Source organism: Schistocerca piceifrons, chromosome 3 (genome assembly GCF_021461385.2).
Source record: "Schistocerca piceifrons isolate TAMUIC-IGC-003096 chromosome 3, iqSchPice1.1, whole genome shotgun sequence".
NCBI classification, from domain to species: domain Eukaryota; kingdom Metazoa; phylum Arthropoda; class Insecta; order Orthoptera; family Acrididae; genus Schistocerca; species Schistocerca piceifrons.
This window is the reverse complement of record NC_060140.1, coordinates 457,659,037-457,675,342: the sequence shown is the minus strand read 5'-3', so window position 1 is coordinate 457,675,342 and position 16,306 is coordinate 457,659,037. Positions and strand designations below refer to the sequence as shown.

Here is a 16,306-nt window from a genome sequence, read left to right as displayed (position 1 = left end):
CTGGGAAAACGCATTTATTGTAGGAAACACATGTGCGACACAGCCTACTGTACTGCTCAAGTGTGTGGGGCTCATACGAAATAGGACTAACAGGAGATATCGAATATCCAACTAAGTAGAGCAACACGAATGATCACAGCTGTACCGCACTGGTGAATGTCACGAAGATGCCGAAAAAACCGAATTGGCGGACGCTTGCAGATAGGCGTCAATTAACCGCTTACAAAGTTTCAAGGAACTCCTGACGCCAGGCTTCATTCCAACAGTTTATTTATTCACAACCGGTTTCGGTCGATGACCATCATGCTATACCACTATCAACGTTAAAAAAGAATTAAAAATAAATAAATTCTTCAGTGTACGAAACGTCATAAAGACACGAAAAATTGGCCAGTACAAGTTACATGTCAATTATGTTGAACCGTAATATCATATTAGATGTCAATCTTATAAATAATAGCACAGAAGACAATAATTATCCCTCATCATCACAGACAGGAGACTGGACATATTTAGCCTTGATATAACCTAAAAGTACTCGTAAACTCAAAGATAACACCATAAAGATGTCCAGTCAATATGAACCATGACATACAAACGTAATTTTAAAGTAAAAAATACTGATAACAACAAAGATTTTATTAAACATTGTTAATGATTTCTAATTGTTTTGAAAACTGATTTTAAATTTTTTAATTTATATACATTTCCCACCTTGTCTTATCCATTTGTTGGTCACACACTTTGTCCCATTGTATGCAATGTTTAATTGCCTAAACCAGATCACTCCGATTCTCCCTTTTTTTAAATATTATAACCTCATGTACTGTTTGTTTGATGTTCCACACTGACCTTTTAGTCTAACACATTTTGATATCGTGTAGTGATCCCTCTTGGGAAATGTATTCGATATAATTCCTGTTTGTCTATAAGTTGGATATCATGTGCCACATTATTTTAGCCCCACAGATGGACATGTAATTTTGCTTTTGGAGACCGATTTTCTGCATACTATCACTAAGGTGCTCTTTGCTAAGTTATTCAGTTTTAAGACTGTGTACGTTTTTTTCTTCTTTGTTAACCTCGGTTAATTTTTTCGTGTACCTATGATCATGTAGCTTCTCAGTAATATACTGGGGACCTCAACTTTAATCATTTACTCAAAGCCAGAGGTAAATTCCGCCGAAATTTTTACAAAGGTACAGACGGTGTTTAGAAAGGATAGATTGCATGCAACCGGTGGTGGAGTGTTCGTCGCTGTTAGTAGTAGTTTATCCTGTAGTGAAGTAGAAGTGGATAGTTCCTGTGAATTATTATGGGTGGAGGTTACACTCAACAACCGAGCTAGGTTAATAATTGGCTACTTTTACCGACCTCCCGACTCAGCAGCATTAGTGGCAGAACAACTGAGAGAAAATTTGGAATACATTTCACATAAATTTTCTCAGCATGTTATAGTCTTAGGTGGAGATTTCAATTTACCAGATATAGACTGGGACACTCAGATGTTTAGGATGGGTGGCAGGGACAGAGCATCGAGTGACATTATACTGAGAGCACTATCCGAAAATTACCTCAAGCAATTAAACAGAGAACCGACTCGTGGAGATAACATCTTTGACCTACTGATAACAAACAGACCCGAACTTTTCGACTCTGTATGTGCAGAACAGGGAATCAGTGATCATAAGGCCGTTGCAGCATCCCTGAATATGGAAGTTAATACGAATATAAAAAAAGGGAGGAAGGTTTATCTGTTTAGCAAGAGTAATAGAAGGCAGATTTCAGACTACCTAACAGATCGAAACGAAAATTTCTGTTCCGACACTGAAAATGTTGAGTGTTTATGGAAAAAGTTCAAGGCAATCGTAAAATGCCGAGTAAAACTGTGAGGGACGGGAAAAACCCACCGTGGTACAACAACAAAGTTAGGAAACTACTGCGAAAGCAAAGAGAGCTTCACACCAAGTTTAAACGCAGCCAAAACCTCTCAGACAAACAGAAGCTAAACGATGTCAAAGTTAGCGTAAGGAGGGCTTTGCGTGAAGCGTTCAGTGAATTCGAAAGTAAAATTCTATGTACCGACTTGACAGGAAATCCTACGAAGTTCTGGTCTTACGTTAAATCAGTAAGTGGCTCGAAACAGCATATCCAGACACTCCGGAATGATGAAGGCATTGAAACAGAGGATGACACGCGTAAAGCTGAAATACTAAACACCTTTTTCCAAAGCTGTTTCACAGAGGAAGACTGCACTGCAGTTCCTTCTCTAAATCCTCGCACAAACGAAAAAATGGCTGACATCGAAATAAGTGTCCAAGGAATAGAAAAGCAACTGGAATCACTCAACAGAGGAAAGTCCACTTGACCTGACGGGATACGAATTCGATTCTACACAGAGTACGCGAAAGAACTTGCCCCCCTTCTAACAGCCGTGTAGCAAGTCTCTAGAGGAACGGAAGGTTCCAAATGATTGGAAAAGAGCACAGGTAGTCCCAGTCTTCAAGAAGGGTCGTCGAGCAGATGCGCAAAACTATAGACCTATATCTCTGACGTCGATCTGTCGTAGAATTTTAGAACATGTTTTTTGCTCGAGTATCATGTCGTTTTTGGAAACTCAGAATCTACTATGTAGGAATCAACATGGATTCCGGAAACAGCGATCGTGTGAGACCCAACTCGCTTTATTTGTTCATGAGACCCAGAAAATATTAGATACAGGCTCCCAGGTAGATGCTATTTTTCTTGACTTCCGGAAGGCGTTCGATACAGTTCCGCACTGTCGCCTGATAAACAAAGTTAGAGCCTACGAAATATCAGACCAGCTGTGTGGCTGGATTGAAGAGTTTTTAGCAAACAGAACACAGCATGTTGTTATCAATGGAGAGACGTCTACAGACGTTAAAGTAACCTCTGGCGTGCCACAGGGGAGTGTTATGGGACCTTTGCTTTTCACAATATATATAAATGACCTAGTAGATAGTGTCGGAAGATCCATGCGGCTTTTCGCGGATGATGCTGTAGTATACAGAGAAGTTGCAGCATTAGAAAATTGTAGCGAAATGCAGGAAGATCTGCAGCGGATAGGCACTTGGTGCAGGGAGTGGCAACTGACCCTTAACATAGACAAATGTAATGTGTTGCGAATACATAGAAAGAAGGATCTTTTATTGTATGATTATATGATAGCGGAACAAACACTGGTAGCAGTTACTTCTGTAAAATATCTGGGAGTATGCGTGCGGAACGATTTGAAGTGGAATGATCATATAAAATTAATTGTTGGTAAGGCGGGTACCAGGTTGAGATTCATTGGGAGAGCCCTTAGAAAATGTAGTCCATCAACAAAGGAGGTGGCTTACAAAACACTCGTTCGACCTATACTTGAGTATTGCTCATCAGTGTGGGATCCGTACCAGATCGGGTTGACGGAAGAGATAGAGAGGTTCCAAAGAAGAGCGGCGCGTTTCGTCACAGGGTTATTTGGTAACCGTGATAGCGTTACGGTGATGTTTAACAAACTCAAGTGGCAGACTCTGCAAGAGAGGCGCTCTGCATCGCGGTGTAGCCTGCTCGCCAGGTTTCGAGAGAGTGCGTTTCTGGATGAGGTATCGAATGTATTGCTTCCCCCTACTTATACCTCCCGAGGAGATCACGAAAGTAAATTTAGAGAGATTAGAGCGCGCACGGAGGCTTTCAGACAGTCGTTCTTCCCGCGAACCATACGCTACTGGAACAGGAAAGGGAGGTAATGACAGCGGCACGTAAAGTGCCCTCCGCCACACACCGTTGGGTGGCTTGCGGAGTATAAATGTAGATGTAGATGTAGATGTACTATCGGCACACTATTAGCACCTTTTCTTTAATTATGTTTCACAGGTTTTGTCTCAGGTTACATTATTCTCATTTCATCCCGATCCCCATTGTAATGTGTGCATAATGTTAATTGCACAGAAAATAAAAAAAATTGAAAATAATTTTGATAGTTGATAAAATTGTTACTTTACTGTGATCTTTCTTGTTATGTGTGCTTTCTGTCCTAAAATTATCTTTGGATGTCATGGTTCACATTGACTAGACATCTTTGTGGTGTTATCTTTGAGATTAAGATTCCTTTGGCTACTCAGGTTATTTCCAGGCTACATACGTCCAGTCTCCTATGTGTTTGGATGCCGGTGGTTATTGATAGGAGATAATTATTGTCTTCTTTTTTATTATTCATGAGCTTGAAAGCTAATGCAATTTAATGGTTCGGCATGACTGACATGTGACTCGTATTGGTCAATTTTTGGTAAGTTTCCGCGTTGTATTTTCGTCTCTTTATGATTTCTGTACATTGAGGTCTTGTTGTCATTTTTGTCTTCGTAACGTTGATTCGTTGATCAAACCGGCAGTAAATAAATAAACTGTTCTAATGCTGCTTAGTATCATGAGTTTCCTAAAGCATTTATCCGAAGATAACAACAGCCAGAAGAAGACATTTGAAAGTTTCAAGAACTGGTATTAAATGAGAAATCTAGGAGTACACTACAAAGTACCAAGGCAGCACTCCTGTAGGAACCGCGAACACAGGGTTAGAGTTATTACAGCGCACACAGACGCGTTTAAGTCATCGTTCCTTTCTGTTTCATACGCGAATGGAGTGGATTGAAACCAAAAACATTATACAGTACGAAATATCCTCTACCACGCATTTCACAGTGAACTGCAGAGCACAGACGTATATGCAGAGGTAAATATAGACGTAGATAAATGCAGCTCTGTACTAATGGATTCGGCTTCTGAAATGAAAAGCTAAGGCTAAAATGAGTCCGATTTCAAGGATTGGTTTTCAGATCGGTCTGAGAGAAGTCGTGATAAGATTTTTCACAGCTGTCCAAACAGTAACTAAACATATTGTTTTATATTATATATACTGATGAAAACCAGTTTGCAATAAGATACGTTGGAGACAACCCGAAAGAAACCGTAAAGTAGTTACTGTGTTGTGCTCGTTCTCGGAAGGGGAGTGGTCCAGCCCACGTTTAACCATCTAGGCTTAAGTTTTCCGTCATTTCTCTGAATCACCCATATAGTATTCTGGCATCGTTATGACGAATAGGACTCTGGCTATTTCCTTTGCCGTCTATCTTCAAATAGATTAATAAGAAGTCCTAACTGAACAGATGGTCAGCGTTATGTCACTCTAACTTAAGTTCTATTCTTCCTTCTGTCTACTGTACCATATTTCCTTTTATAGAGAAGTAAATTTTAGTACGAGATGATTTGTGGACAACCATGAACAAACGCAATGAGAAAATCAACGGCTCTGGAGACGGGACACATCCACGAGTCACTGACAGAGGGAAGTAAAGTCAATGACTCAACACTTCCTGCTACGACAAAAGAGGCACGCCATACTGAGCATGACACCATTGCCCACATTAAAGCTGTACGTCACCTATCGAAGGAGTGGTCTGTTATTTTGAACAATGTATTGTATTAGTAAACTTTGTATTAGGTTTGGTATTGCTGCACCCAATTAAGAGAACTGCCTCCAAATCTTCATAATCAAACTTGTTCGTTGTGCTGACTTAACACACTTCATTTTTGAAAATGTTTACACACAAATATAAGTTGTTTACAACACTGATGCCTCAACAGAAGCAAATTTCTTCAGTTTCGGAAACTCGACATAAAATAAGCAGCCGTAAAATTCAACAAGTTTTGCTTATCGGTGCTTCTATTTCAACAAGTAATTTCTTTTGCAAATAAGTGAATTCCTACTGTAGTTCAACTCTCACATCATCAAGATTATAATCAAACGAATTCTGGAATAGAAGGACGCCACTCTCGGATTCGAAAATGCTTCTTCCAGTCACGAACATTTTTTTCGGAAAATCTAGGTTGACTTCCTCACGCATTGTAGCACAAAACTCTCTGAAACAGTGAAAATGAGGAGAGCTTTCCTCTTCCGGTTGTGATACAAGCAACAACAATTTACTCCGAAATCCTTTGATGATTCTGCACAGATCACAGATAAGGTTATTCCTTTCGCTGAAGTTTCAAGTTCAGGTAATTCACGTTGGTTGTAATGTCGACCAAAAATGGCAACTTCGACAGCTATGAATCAGCTCTATCTTTTTCATCGACAAAAACATCTGTTTCGTTTCGGGGCTTATGAAAACGAAACAGGAATTTACCGCAACTGGGCCACTTCCCTGCTGTGTGATAAGGCAAATCACAGAATTCGGACTCAGTTTCTTCAAGAAGCCCATGGAACCGTCGGTGACTGAGTGCATGTCCCAAAATTAAGTTCACTGCTTTAAATACACAAGAAATTCCTACAGAGTGCTTGGTGACATAGCAGAGTATGAAAAGAGTGCCGAAAGTCTGCACATCTTGCAACTGAGTCCTGATCGCTGAACATAGTAACTGTAAGGCACATGCCAGCCAGGAGGTCTCCGCACGTTTGAAAATCTCCTAGTACTCTAAATACAATTTTTCAATTGAAATTGTATGACGCCTCGTGTTCCATACGTTTTCTGAAACACATTCAAGTACTGTCGGCTAGCCGGATGAATTGACGTCGCGGGCCGGACGATTTAGCCGGATGTGCTGGTCAGCCAGGCCGCATGCAATTGATCGGAAAAGGTAGTGGTCAGAGGGAGAATATGGCGGGTGGGGTAGAACTTACCATTTCAACGTTTCCAAGTATGTTTTGACGAGTTTTGCGACATGGGATCGAGCATTGTCATGCTGCAAAATCTATTTTCCGTGTCTATCGCTGTATTGTGGCCGTTTGTCTTTCAGTGCTCGGCTCAAGCGTATCAACTGCTTTCGATAGCGATCTCCTGTGATTCTTTCCGTCGGTTTCAGTAGTTTCGTAAACCTTCTCTCTTCCACCGCCATACCGGTCTTCGACGTCAAAATAACCGTCCTCGCAGCGTTGAAACCATTCTCTGCATGTTCTTTCATCAACAGGTGCATCAGCATAGGTCTTGCCCAGAATTTTATGAGCCTCAGCCGCACATTTCTTCATCTTGATGCAGATAATTAAACCTTCCCGTAAACGACACGAAATAGGGTGGTAAGTTGACATATTCAATCGAGAATAACTTTGAAATGCAATCACAAACTGACTAATATTTTGAAATTCCTAAGCTTCACCTGCACCACTACTTGCCGCTACTGCCATCTATTGCGAAACGGCGAAAGGAAAGTTATACAGCTAATAGATGTATCTGTAGGGCTTGGGGAATCGTGGTCGTCGCAGTCTACTGGATTTCCGTTTGGTCGTATTCTGACTCTACGGGCGACTCTTCCAAAGCATTGTCTACCATGCTGCACTTGAGTTGTCAACTGTGTGCAGTTGTCGGTGGCAGTTCCTTGACCAGCTTCGATAACACTTGATAACATAACCAAACACTGTCTTCAAAAATCGTATCCGGCATCTGTATGACCTTCTTTATAGATGATTTCAGTCAGAGGCGAATAATCAAATTTCTGAAATTATGCTGTGTGTTCTCTCCACAGATTTGTGACCTTGTGAATATAATCGTATTCGGTGCCTAACCTATATAACAGATCAGTGAAACTTCATTCATGTGAGACCATTACCTCAGGGTGTTCAGTTTTAGTTTTTAATCAGAATTTAATATTCTCCTTTTCAAAATTATACATTTAGACAAAAAATGAAATAAGCTCATACAAGTTCCAGAATTCCTTACGTTTTCGGAATTTTAAGTCTCGAACCGATTGAATGCACTGTGGCCTAGAAATGAACGTCACCATGACTCTCACATTTCTCCGTTTAAGATTATAATTCCACTACGCTTCGTTTCCATGGTGTCTACATCGTTTATGTGATCTCCCTTACATCTCTTCTCTCTAATTATTTTTTCATGGGTCGGTATGTTGTCATTATTTTAGGATTTTTCCCTTACTTCATACGCTGCATATGTCGCAGTCAAACGAGACTCTCAGATCTGGTGTAGTAATTTTATCATATTTAGTTCCTTTCTTCTGCTGCTATATGGGATGCGACCTGCCAGATTACATCTTTTGACATGGTTAGAACCTCCTGAGTTTCGTCCTCATCAGATTCGCGCATTGTCCTTATTTGAGAAACTTATATTGCTGTCGACTCCATTATTTAACTTGTATTACAATCTCTTTAGTTTTAACAGTTTTTTGAGTAATCTGGAGATATTTTGGAATATTGTTTTTATTTTGATAAGGTTGTATCTCTTTCTTAGCTTATGTCACACCAACATATTTTAATATTTCAAGTAACTTTTCATCTGCAGCAGTTTTAAGCTTGTTTATTTTGTTCCTTTGGAAAGATTACTCTGCAGCTTTCAACAGAAACGTTATCGTAGGGAACATATCTTTTGCATGTGAGTACAGCGCTTTTTAATGGGCTTCCATATGCTGCAGGATTACTTGAACGTCAGCAAATAAAAGATTCGAAGAATCAAAATCTCGGTTTCAGTCTCGCAGAAAGTCAGGAGAAGACCTTCATCTACGTTTACATCTTTGCTCTGAAAATCACTATGAAGCGTGTTGCAGAGGATGGTTTTTTGTACCCCATGTATTAAGGCTTCTTCCCTATTCTTTCGCAAATGGAGAGTGGGAATACTGACTGCTTGTGCGCTTCTGTGAGAACTGCTATTATTCTTCTACGAGATACGAACGTAAGGGCCGTAGAATATCTATAGATGCTGCACTCAGATACAGTTCTTGAAGATTTTTAAAAAGTTTCTTGCGAGATGCACGACGTCTTGCTTCGTATTTGCTGTGATGTAACCAAGCCTTATTCACATTATGAACTCTCTGATACCGGTGGATATCGACCATGTCATTTGTAGAGCAGTAACATCAGACAAAACTGTTTTTACGTGAATGTCATATTTTGTGTGTTAGCGCTTCCATTCGATGTGAAGAGAAGCATAATGAAAATTTTATAAATCTATTTAAAACATTCCTAACGATTTTTATTCTTCTTTAAGTAAGGAATGAATGTATAACTGATTTTAAATATTGTCTTTCCCTGTGATGTATATAATTAGGATCTTTGCCTAAAACGTCCCCGCTTGCCCTGAAGAGTAGTTGTGTGAACTTGTATATAAAGAGACAAAAAGCAGACATGTTTTGTACCAAGTGAAGTTTGCAGATCAGGGGAATATGTGAAAGTTATTTATGTCACCAGTTGTTCGAAGTGTTTAATGATACAAAAGTTAAAAGTGTGAACATTTATTATTTCTTAAATAGCGGCCTATCGAACTTTCACAATCGTGGAATGTTTCAGATTTCTTCTTACAGGAAAATCCGGAGACGACAATCATACTCCAAAGACAAGGAAACCAAAATATAAAACGAGCTAAGTACCAAATACAAAAACTATATAAAGTGGGGATGTCCACTTTTAAATGGTGGTGTGACCTTTTATTGAAAGTGGTGTGTTGCGTTGCCGGTTGAGATTTTTCAGGATTTCTGTTACACACTCTCTCCACTCAGACAACACTGCGACCATTTGCACCACCCTTCCTTGTATACGCTCAATGCGCTTTGCAGATCTGAAAAATTTTGGAAATGTGTGGTAAGATCTTATGGGACCAAACTGCTGAGGTCATCGGTCCCTCCTAAGCTTATACACTATTTACTCTAACTTAAACTAACTTGCGCTAAGGACAACACACACACCCATATCCGAGGGAGGACTCGAACCTCCGACCGGGGTAGCCGCGGGAATCGTGACAAGGCGCCTTTTTTTCCGATACAGTTCGTTGCGTTTCGCCTGAGCGGACGTGACAAGACATCCGTTCAAGTTCATCGTTCATTCCTTGACTCAGTTTTTTTTATTACAGAGAGCACGCAGCACTCTGACAGAAAATGCTGAACTACCGTGCCGGCTATCCCGCACGGCTACCCCGCACGGTTGCAGATCTGACTTCATATAGATGCCATACATTTCATTGCATATGGACCGTGTAAGTCACCCTTCTGTTTACTTCCTTTTATGGTTCGTTATTCTTCGCTGTAATCTGGTTGCTTGGAAAACTATGTATCAGATATTAATAAATAGCCAGATATAGTGGGCGAACTTACTCCCGTGCCGCATGCGCCAATAATTCAAGTTCTCACTGTCTGGTTAAGAGGTATGCACTTTCTATTCTTCTACACTGTTCTAAGATTCAGCCCCTTCCAAAATATTCTATTAATATTGAGGACGTTGTAATATGTAAACACTTTTGTACGACACATTTAATTTTATTCCACTTTACGTTCATGTAACAGGTCCCTACTTGTTCTGATTGCACACACTCTACAATTGCAGTCACTCATTTTCACGAATTTGTGTGAGTCTACCATTTCCGTTTCATTTCTATGTGAATGCCTTTATTATACAACTACTCCTTCCGATACAAAGTATAATTCTGAGCTTCAACGTTCTAACTTTGCTCTCTCATATGAGCGTTCTACTCGCGTGTTAACTTCGGTGTGACTATCAGTATAATCTCTCGACAGAAATCCTCCACTTTTACGGGCGGTCGCGAAAAGCGCAGGCACTCGGGATCTGCCCTGTAAGTATGCGCCGGCTTTACTGACTCAGTCCTTCGCACCAAAAGATCTCCAGGCGTCAATTTCTCCCTTGTAGAACGATGCAGCATCCCAGTTAGCGATTCCGCTGCGCTGAAGCAACAGCCACAACTTTCGCTGCTCGATACGATACATAAAACAAGAATTCGATAATAAACATTCTGTGGCCGATTAATAATAATGTTACGGGAACTGTCGTTGTGCCTGATGTAAAAAAAAGCGTACACTATGCCTTTAGACATCCACTGCATTGCTTAGTCATAAGACTGCTAGAAGTAGGCCTTAAATATCTATTAGATACGAGGGTTGGAACTTTAATAGTGGCAACTATTTATTTACAGCTCGTACAAAATAGATACGTGTTTCAAAGTTTTACTGACATTCAACGTAGTCACCAGCATTGTGTATAACCCGTTGCCAGCGATGCGGAAGTCGTAGGATACTCTTAGCACTGCCAGTTGTGTTGATAGTTCGAGCGGCGAGGTCTATTGACGGACGAATTTGTAGCAGTTCTGAAGCGAATGCCGTGAAGTGTTTCCTTCAGTTTAGAAATCGAGTTGAACTCACGTGGGCTTAAGTCAGGGGAGTGCAGTAGGTGGTATAGCACTTAGCACCCCCATCAGTCAAACAAATCAGTAACAGGTTGCACTGTACGTGCTTGAGCATTGTCCTGCAAAATGATGGTCAGGTCCTGCAGAAAAGTCATCACTTCTGCCTCTATGCTGTTCATTTTTGGAACACAACCTCAAAATCGCTCGTCGTATATGCTGCTGCATGCAACGCCTTCCACAGGCTGTTGAAAGCAGTATTGAAACTTTTTAATGTGCAGCCTTGTAAGCTTTTCTCGGTTTTAACAGTTAATGATTCTATCCTGTGAAATTATGAAGAATTGCACACATGACCTGTCACCACAAATCCATAAAATAACTACTCCTAGTCCTGAAACTAGAAACGTTATCTTCTTAACGGAAGATCTGCTCTACTCTGTAACAATACCTCGAATAAAATCCTCTGCATCTGCAAGTGAAACACACGTCCCGGACAGCAGTTGGATACCAACCCATCGCCCGCCATACGGCCAGCCAGTAGTGATAGTCAAGACTGCCTTTTCTTTCCATAGGAGGACCCTTCGGTTATCATTCTCGGCATCCTTGCAGCCCAGCGATACGTCGAAGATCCCGTTTTATTGCCCTTCATGACAAGCCATCCTGGGCTTACATTTCAGCGAGATAATGCCCGTCTGCAAACGGCGAGACATTCTCCCGCTTGTCTTCGTCCTCGCCAAGCCCTACCTTGGACAGGAACGTCGCCAGATCACTTCCCAACTGAAAACATTTTGAACATTTTGGCAGGACCCTCCTATCGGCTAACGCGCCAGTTGGACATAATTTGACACGATATCGCTCCGCAGGACGTTCAACAACTCTATCAATCAATGGCAAGCAGAGTAACGCTTGCATAAAGGCCAGAGGTGCACCAACATGCTATTGACTTGCTCAGTTTGTGAAGCTCTAGCTTGAATAAACCATCCTATTTTTCTGGAACTGTAATCACTTGTTTGTCTGCGTATGTACATTAAATCTACCGATTTCCTTCCCATTCGGATAATTCCTTCATGGTGCGACGCTGTTTCCCTTAGAGCGTAAATCACGCTGCTGTGCAGTGTGATATGCTAACTTGTGCAAGGCAGGTTTTCAGTAGTAAACAGGAAGTGTGGAGCCGTACAGTGAGTCAAAACATTTTGTTCAGTAGGAGGTATATATTGAAACTAGAGAAACAAATACTTGGTTAAAGGACCTCATTCACACATTAATTTTCAAGTTATGCTTCTTTTAGACAAACATGTCTCTCACGACAATATGGAGGCAAGCTCGTAACACGGAATCTTTACTAATACGATCTCACACACTCTCGTCTAAAGATTTATACATGTATATGTTTAAATCATGAGAAGGGAAGAGGATGAGGCAACGACTTCTAGAACACATGCGAGAAGTCACTGATGAGGTCCACGTGGTTACTGTGGTTACCAAGACAATGATTTTCTAATCATGAATCTGACATCGAATGAATCGTTGGCAACATTATTAATCTGCCCTAATCGTATTAAAAAATAGTAGAGGATACGGCGCGCAGAAGTAGGTGGCAAAGCGGCAACGGTCAGTCTACTCAGTCTGCTACAGTGTGTGTGTCCTCCAAGTTCTGCCAACCCATCAACTTGGCCGGACAATCTCTGACGTAAGGTATTACAAACCTCACCCAGCCTCAGCCTACCAAGCGTGTATTGAGATACAAAGAGACAAAGCTGACGATAGTAGACGCTATAGTGGAGAAGATGTAAACGCTTAATAATTACGGGCACCTCTCACACGACGATCGTTGTGGACCAGTTTAGCTACGAATCGTGAGATACAGAAACTAGGAAGATGTTTTGAAGTTTAATTAGTGGTACTCCAGCCAACGAGTGACTTCACGTGTTTGACTTTCTAAGTGGTCAAAATCCTTTGCACAAAACGTAAACAACGTACATATGTGAATGGGATCTCCGAGAACTCATTCATTTACAAACCATTTAATAATGCCTGCTATGTGGGTTAATTTGTGGTGTCACCGCCAGACACCACACTTGCTAGGTGGTAGCTTTTAAATCGGCCGCGGTCCGCTAGTATACGACGGACCCGCGTGTCGCCACTGTCAGTAATTGCAGACCGAGCGCCGCCACACGGCAGGTCTAGAGAGACTTACTAGCACTCGCCCCAGTTGTACAGCCGACTTCGCTAGGAAAGGTTCACTGAGAATTACGCTCTCATTTGCCGAGACGATAGTTAGCATAGCCTTCAGCTACGTCAATTGCTACGACCTAGCAAGGCGCCATTTATCCTTTGCTGTGTATCTAATGAAGCATGTACAGTAACAAGACCAATGTTCACCAACTGTGGATTAAAGTTATGTATTCCAGCAGCTACGTACTTTTCTTTATAGCATTCATTACGTATCCTGTTTCAGACCTCACGCCACCCTGCGTGAGTTTAAGCGCGTGCCTTTCGGTTACCCGTCACTGTGGACTGGCGGTCTTGCCAGTCCACAACATAATTCATCTATAAAATTCTCCTACAATATTCGCCTCTTTGTAGTGCTGCCTTTATCACCCAGCAATATTGTGTTTCTTCCTCGACGTTGTTCATCAGACATGACAACGTTCAGCCATTGCTTTACGTTTGTTGTTTGATAACTGTCACTAACCGGCGGCATTGAAGCGCCAAATCTGAGACCGTTTCGACAATACACAATCATCTGCACATGTCTGATTTGACCTACACACGCCGAAGTACGTGGACATGGCTCTCCGACGTTCCATGACGGTTATGCACACTGTTACAGCTCACACACTTACAGACTTACAGCACACTTTTGCACTAATAGTTGCAAACTGAATATAAGTATTACCTGCAAGTCTTGAAGTCTGATAATCATCAGTGCTTGTAATTTATGTAATGCGCTACACAGACACTGGACGAAAATCTGTCAGTCCCCTCACGTACTTATTTTGTAGCGCACATATCGCGACGTGGTAATCTTTAGACGTCGTGTTCAAATATTTCTCATGCTAAAAGAACTCGACGCACTTTTGTTAGTCTGTATCAAATATTTTTTACAGCTGCGATGATCGACTGACATCTAAACTGGAGGAACAAAGCATTTTTTTATCTGGTTGGCAACAGCCCCGGATTTTCAGGAAAACTTTTCCATCCAAAGCGCAGATGTTACTGATAGCGATCAGAGACGTTGCTTAGGAACTGACGTACCTCGTCTGTCAGGATCAACGAGTTATCCACTAGCAGGTCTGTAGCGCTGACAGAGCGCAGGAAGTCCACCAGCTGCTCAGAGTCGTCCGTCTCGAAGCCAAGAGCTGCTCCCAGACGAAATGCGTTCCTGCGAGCTGCCTCCAAGGGGCCTGGGCGTCCGATGAAGTTTCCGCTCTGCAGGATGATTCTGGAGAACAACCCTGTACGAGAGGTTAAGCACTCAAAGTACGTCGTACAGAATCAACAATAGGAAAATGAAAAGATGAATCTTAATAAACACTACAAATGAGCGTCAAGCTGTCCGTACAAAATGGAATCACGCTGCACACTGACGTAACAAAAGTCATGAGATACCTCCTCAAATCGTCTCGGACCTCCTCTTGCCCACCGTATTGCAGCAACTCGAAGTAGCGTGGACTCAAGAAGTTGGTTGGTTGGTTGATTTGGGGGAGGAGACCAAACTGCGAGGTATCGGTCTCATCGGATTAGGGAAGGATGGCGAAGGAAGTCGGCCGTGCCCTTTCACAGGAACCCTCCCAGCATTTGGCTGAAACGATTTAGGGAAACCACAGAAAACCTAAATCAGGATGGCCGGACGCGGGATTGAACCGGCGTCCTCCCGAATGCGAGTCCAGTGTGTTAACCACTGCGCCACCTCGCTCGGTACTCAAGAAGTCATTGGGAGTCCACTGCAAAAATACTGAGCCGTCCATAGTTGCAAAAGTGTTGCTGGTGCAGGATTTCCTGCACGAACTGACCATTCGATCATGTCCCATGAATGTTCGATGTGTGGCCAGATCATTTACTCGAATTGCCCATAATGTTCTTTAAACCAGTTCGAAACAATTGTGGCGCATTGTCATCCTTAAACATTCCATCTTTGTTTGGGATTATGAAGTCCCTGAATGGGTGCAAATTGTCTCCAAGCAGCCGAACATAGCCATTTCCGGTCAATGATCGGTTCAGTTGGACCAGAGGACACAGTTCATTCCATGTTAACACAACCCACACCATTATGTAGCTATCATCAGCTTGCACAGTGGTTGTTGACAACTTGGGTACATGGCTTCGTGGAATCTGCACCGCACTCGAACCCTGCTATCAAATGGTTCAAATGGCTCTGAGCGCTATGGGACTTAACATCTGAGGTCATCAGTCCCCTAGACTTAGACCTGATTAAACCTAACTAACCTAAGGACATCAAACACATCCATGCCCGCGGCAGGATTCGAACCCGCGACCTAGCAGCAGCACAGTTCCGGACTGAAGCGCGTAGAACCGCTCGGCTACAGCGGCCGGCCTGCCATCAGCTCCTACCAACTGAAATCTAACCAGACCACGGTTTTCCAGTCGTCTAGGGTGCAGCCGATGTGGTCACGAGCCCATGAGAAACTGCTCGCGATGTTATGCTGTTAGCAAAGGCACTAGCGTCGGGCGTCTGCTGCCACAGCCCATTGACACCAAATTTCGCAGCACTATCCTTACGGATACGTTCATCGTTCGTCCCATATTGGTTTTTGTGGTTATTTCACGCAGTGTTGCTTGTCTGTTACCAGTGACAACTCTAGGCAAACACCGCTGCTCTCGGTCGTGGTGGAAGATAATGCCTGAAATTTGAGATTCCCGGCTCACTCTGTGAATCTCGAATTACTGAATTCCCTAACGATTTCGGAAACGGAATGTCCCATGCATCTAGCTGTATCTACTATTCTGCGTTCAAAGTCTCTTTATTCCAAACGTGAAGCCATCATCACGTCGGAAACCTTTTCAGATGAATCACCTGAGTACAAAAGACAACTCCGTCGATGCACTGCCCTTTTATACCTTGTGTACGCAATGCTGCCGCCAACTGTATATGGGCATATCGGTATCCCATGACTTCTGTCTCTTCAGTTAAATGAATGCGACATGTTTCGAAC

The 16,306-nt window shown here is 42.2% G+C and overlaps 1 protein-coding gene across 1 annotated transcript in view; it reads right to left on the bottom strand.

Annotated features, from left to right (window-relative positions):
* The window catches only part of LOC124789738 (juvenile hormone esterase-like), a 127,358-nt gene that overhangs the window by 44,303 nt on the left and 66,749 nt on the right, over positions 1-16,306 (bottom strand). Inside the window, exon 5 of the mRNA XM_047257190.1 lies at positions 14,388-14,587. Coding sequence (XP_047113146.1) covers positions 14,388-14,587 — 200 coding nt within the window. The remainder of the gene's footprint in view (positions 1-14,387; positions 14,588-16,306) is intronic.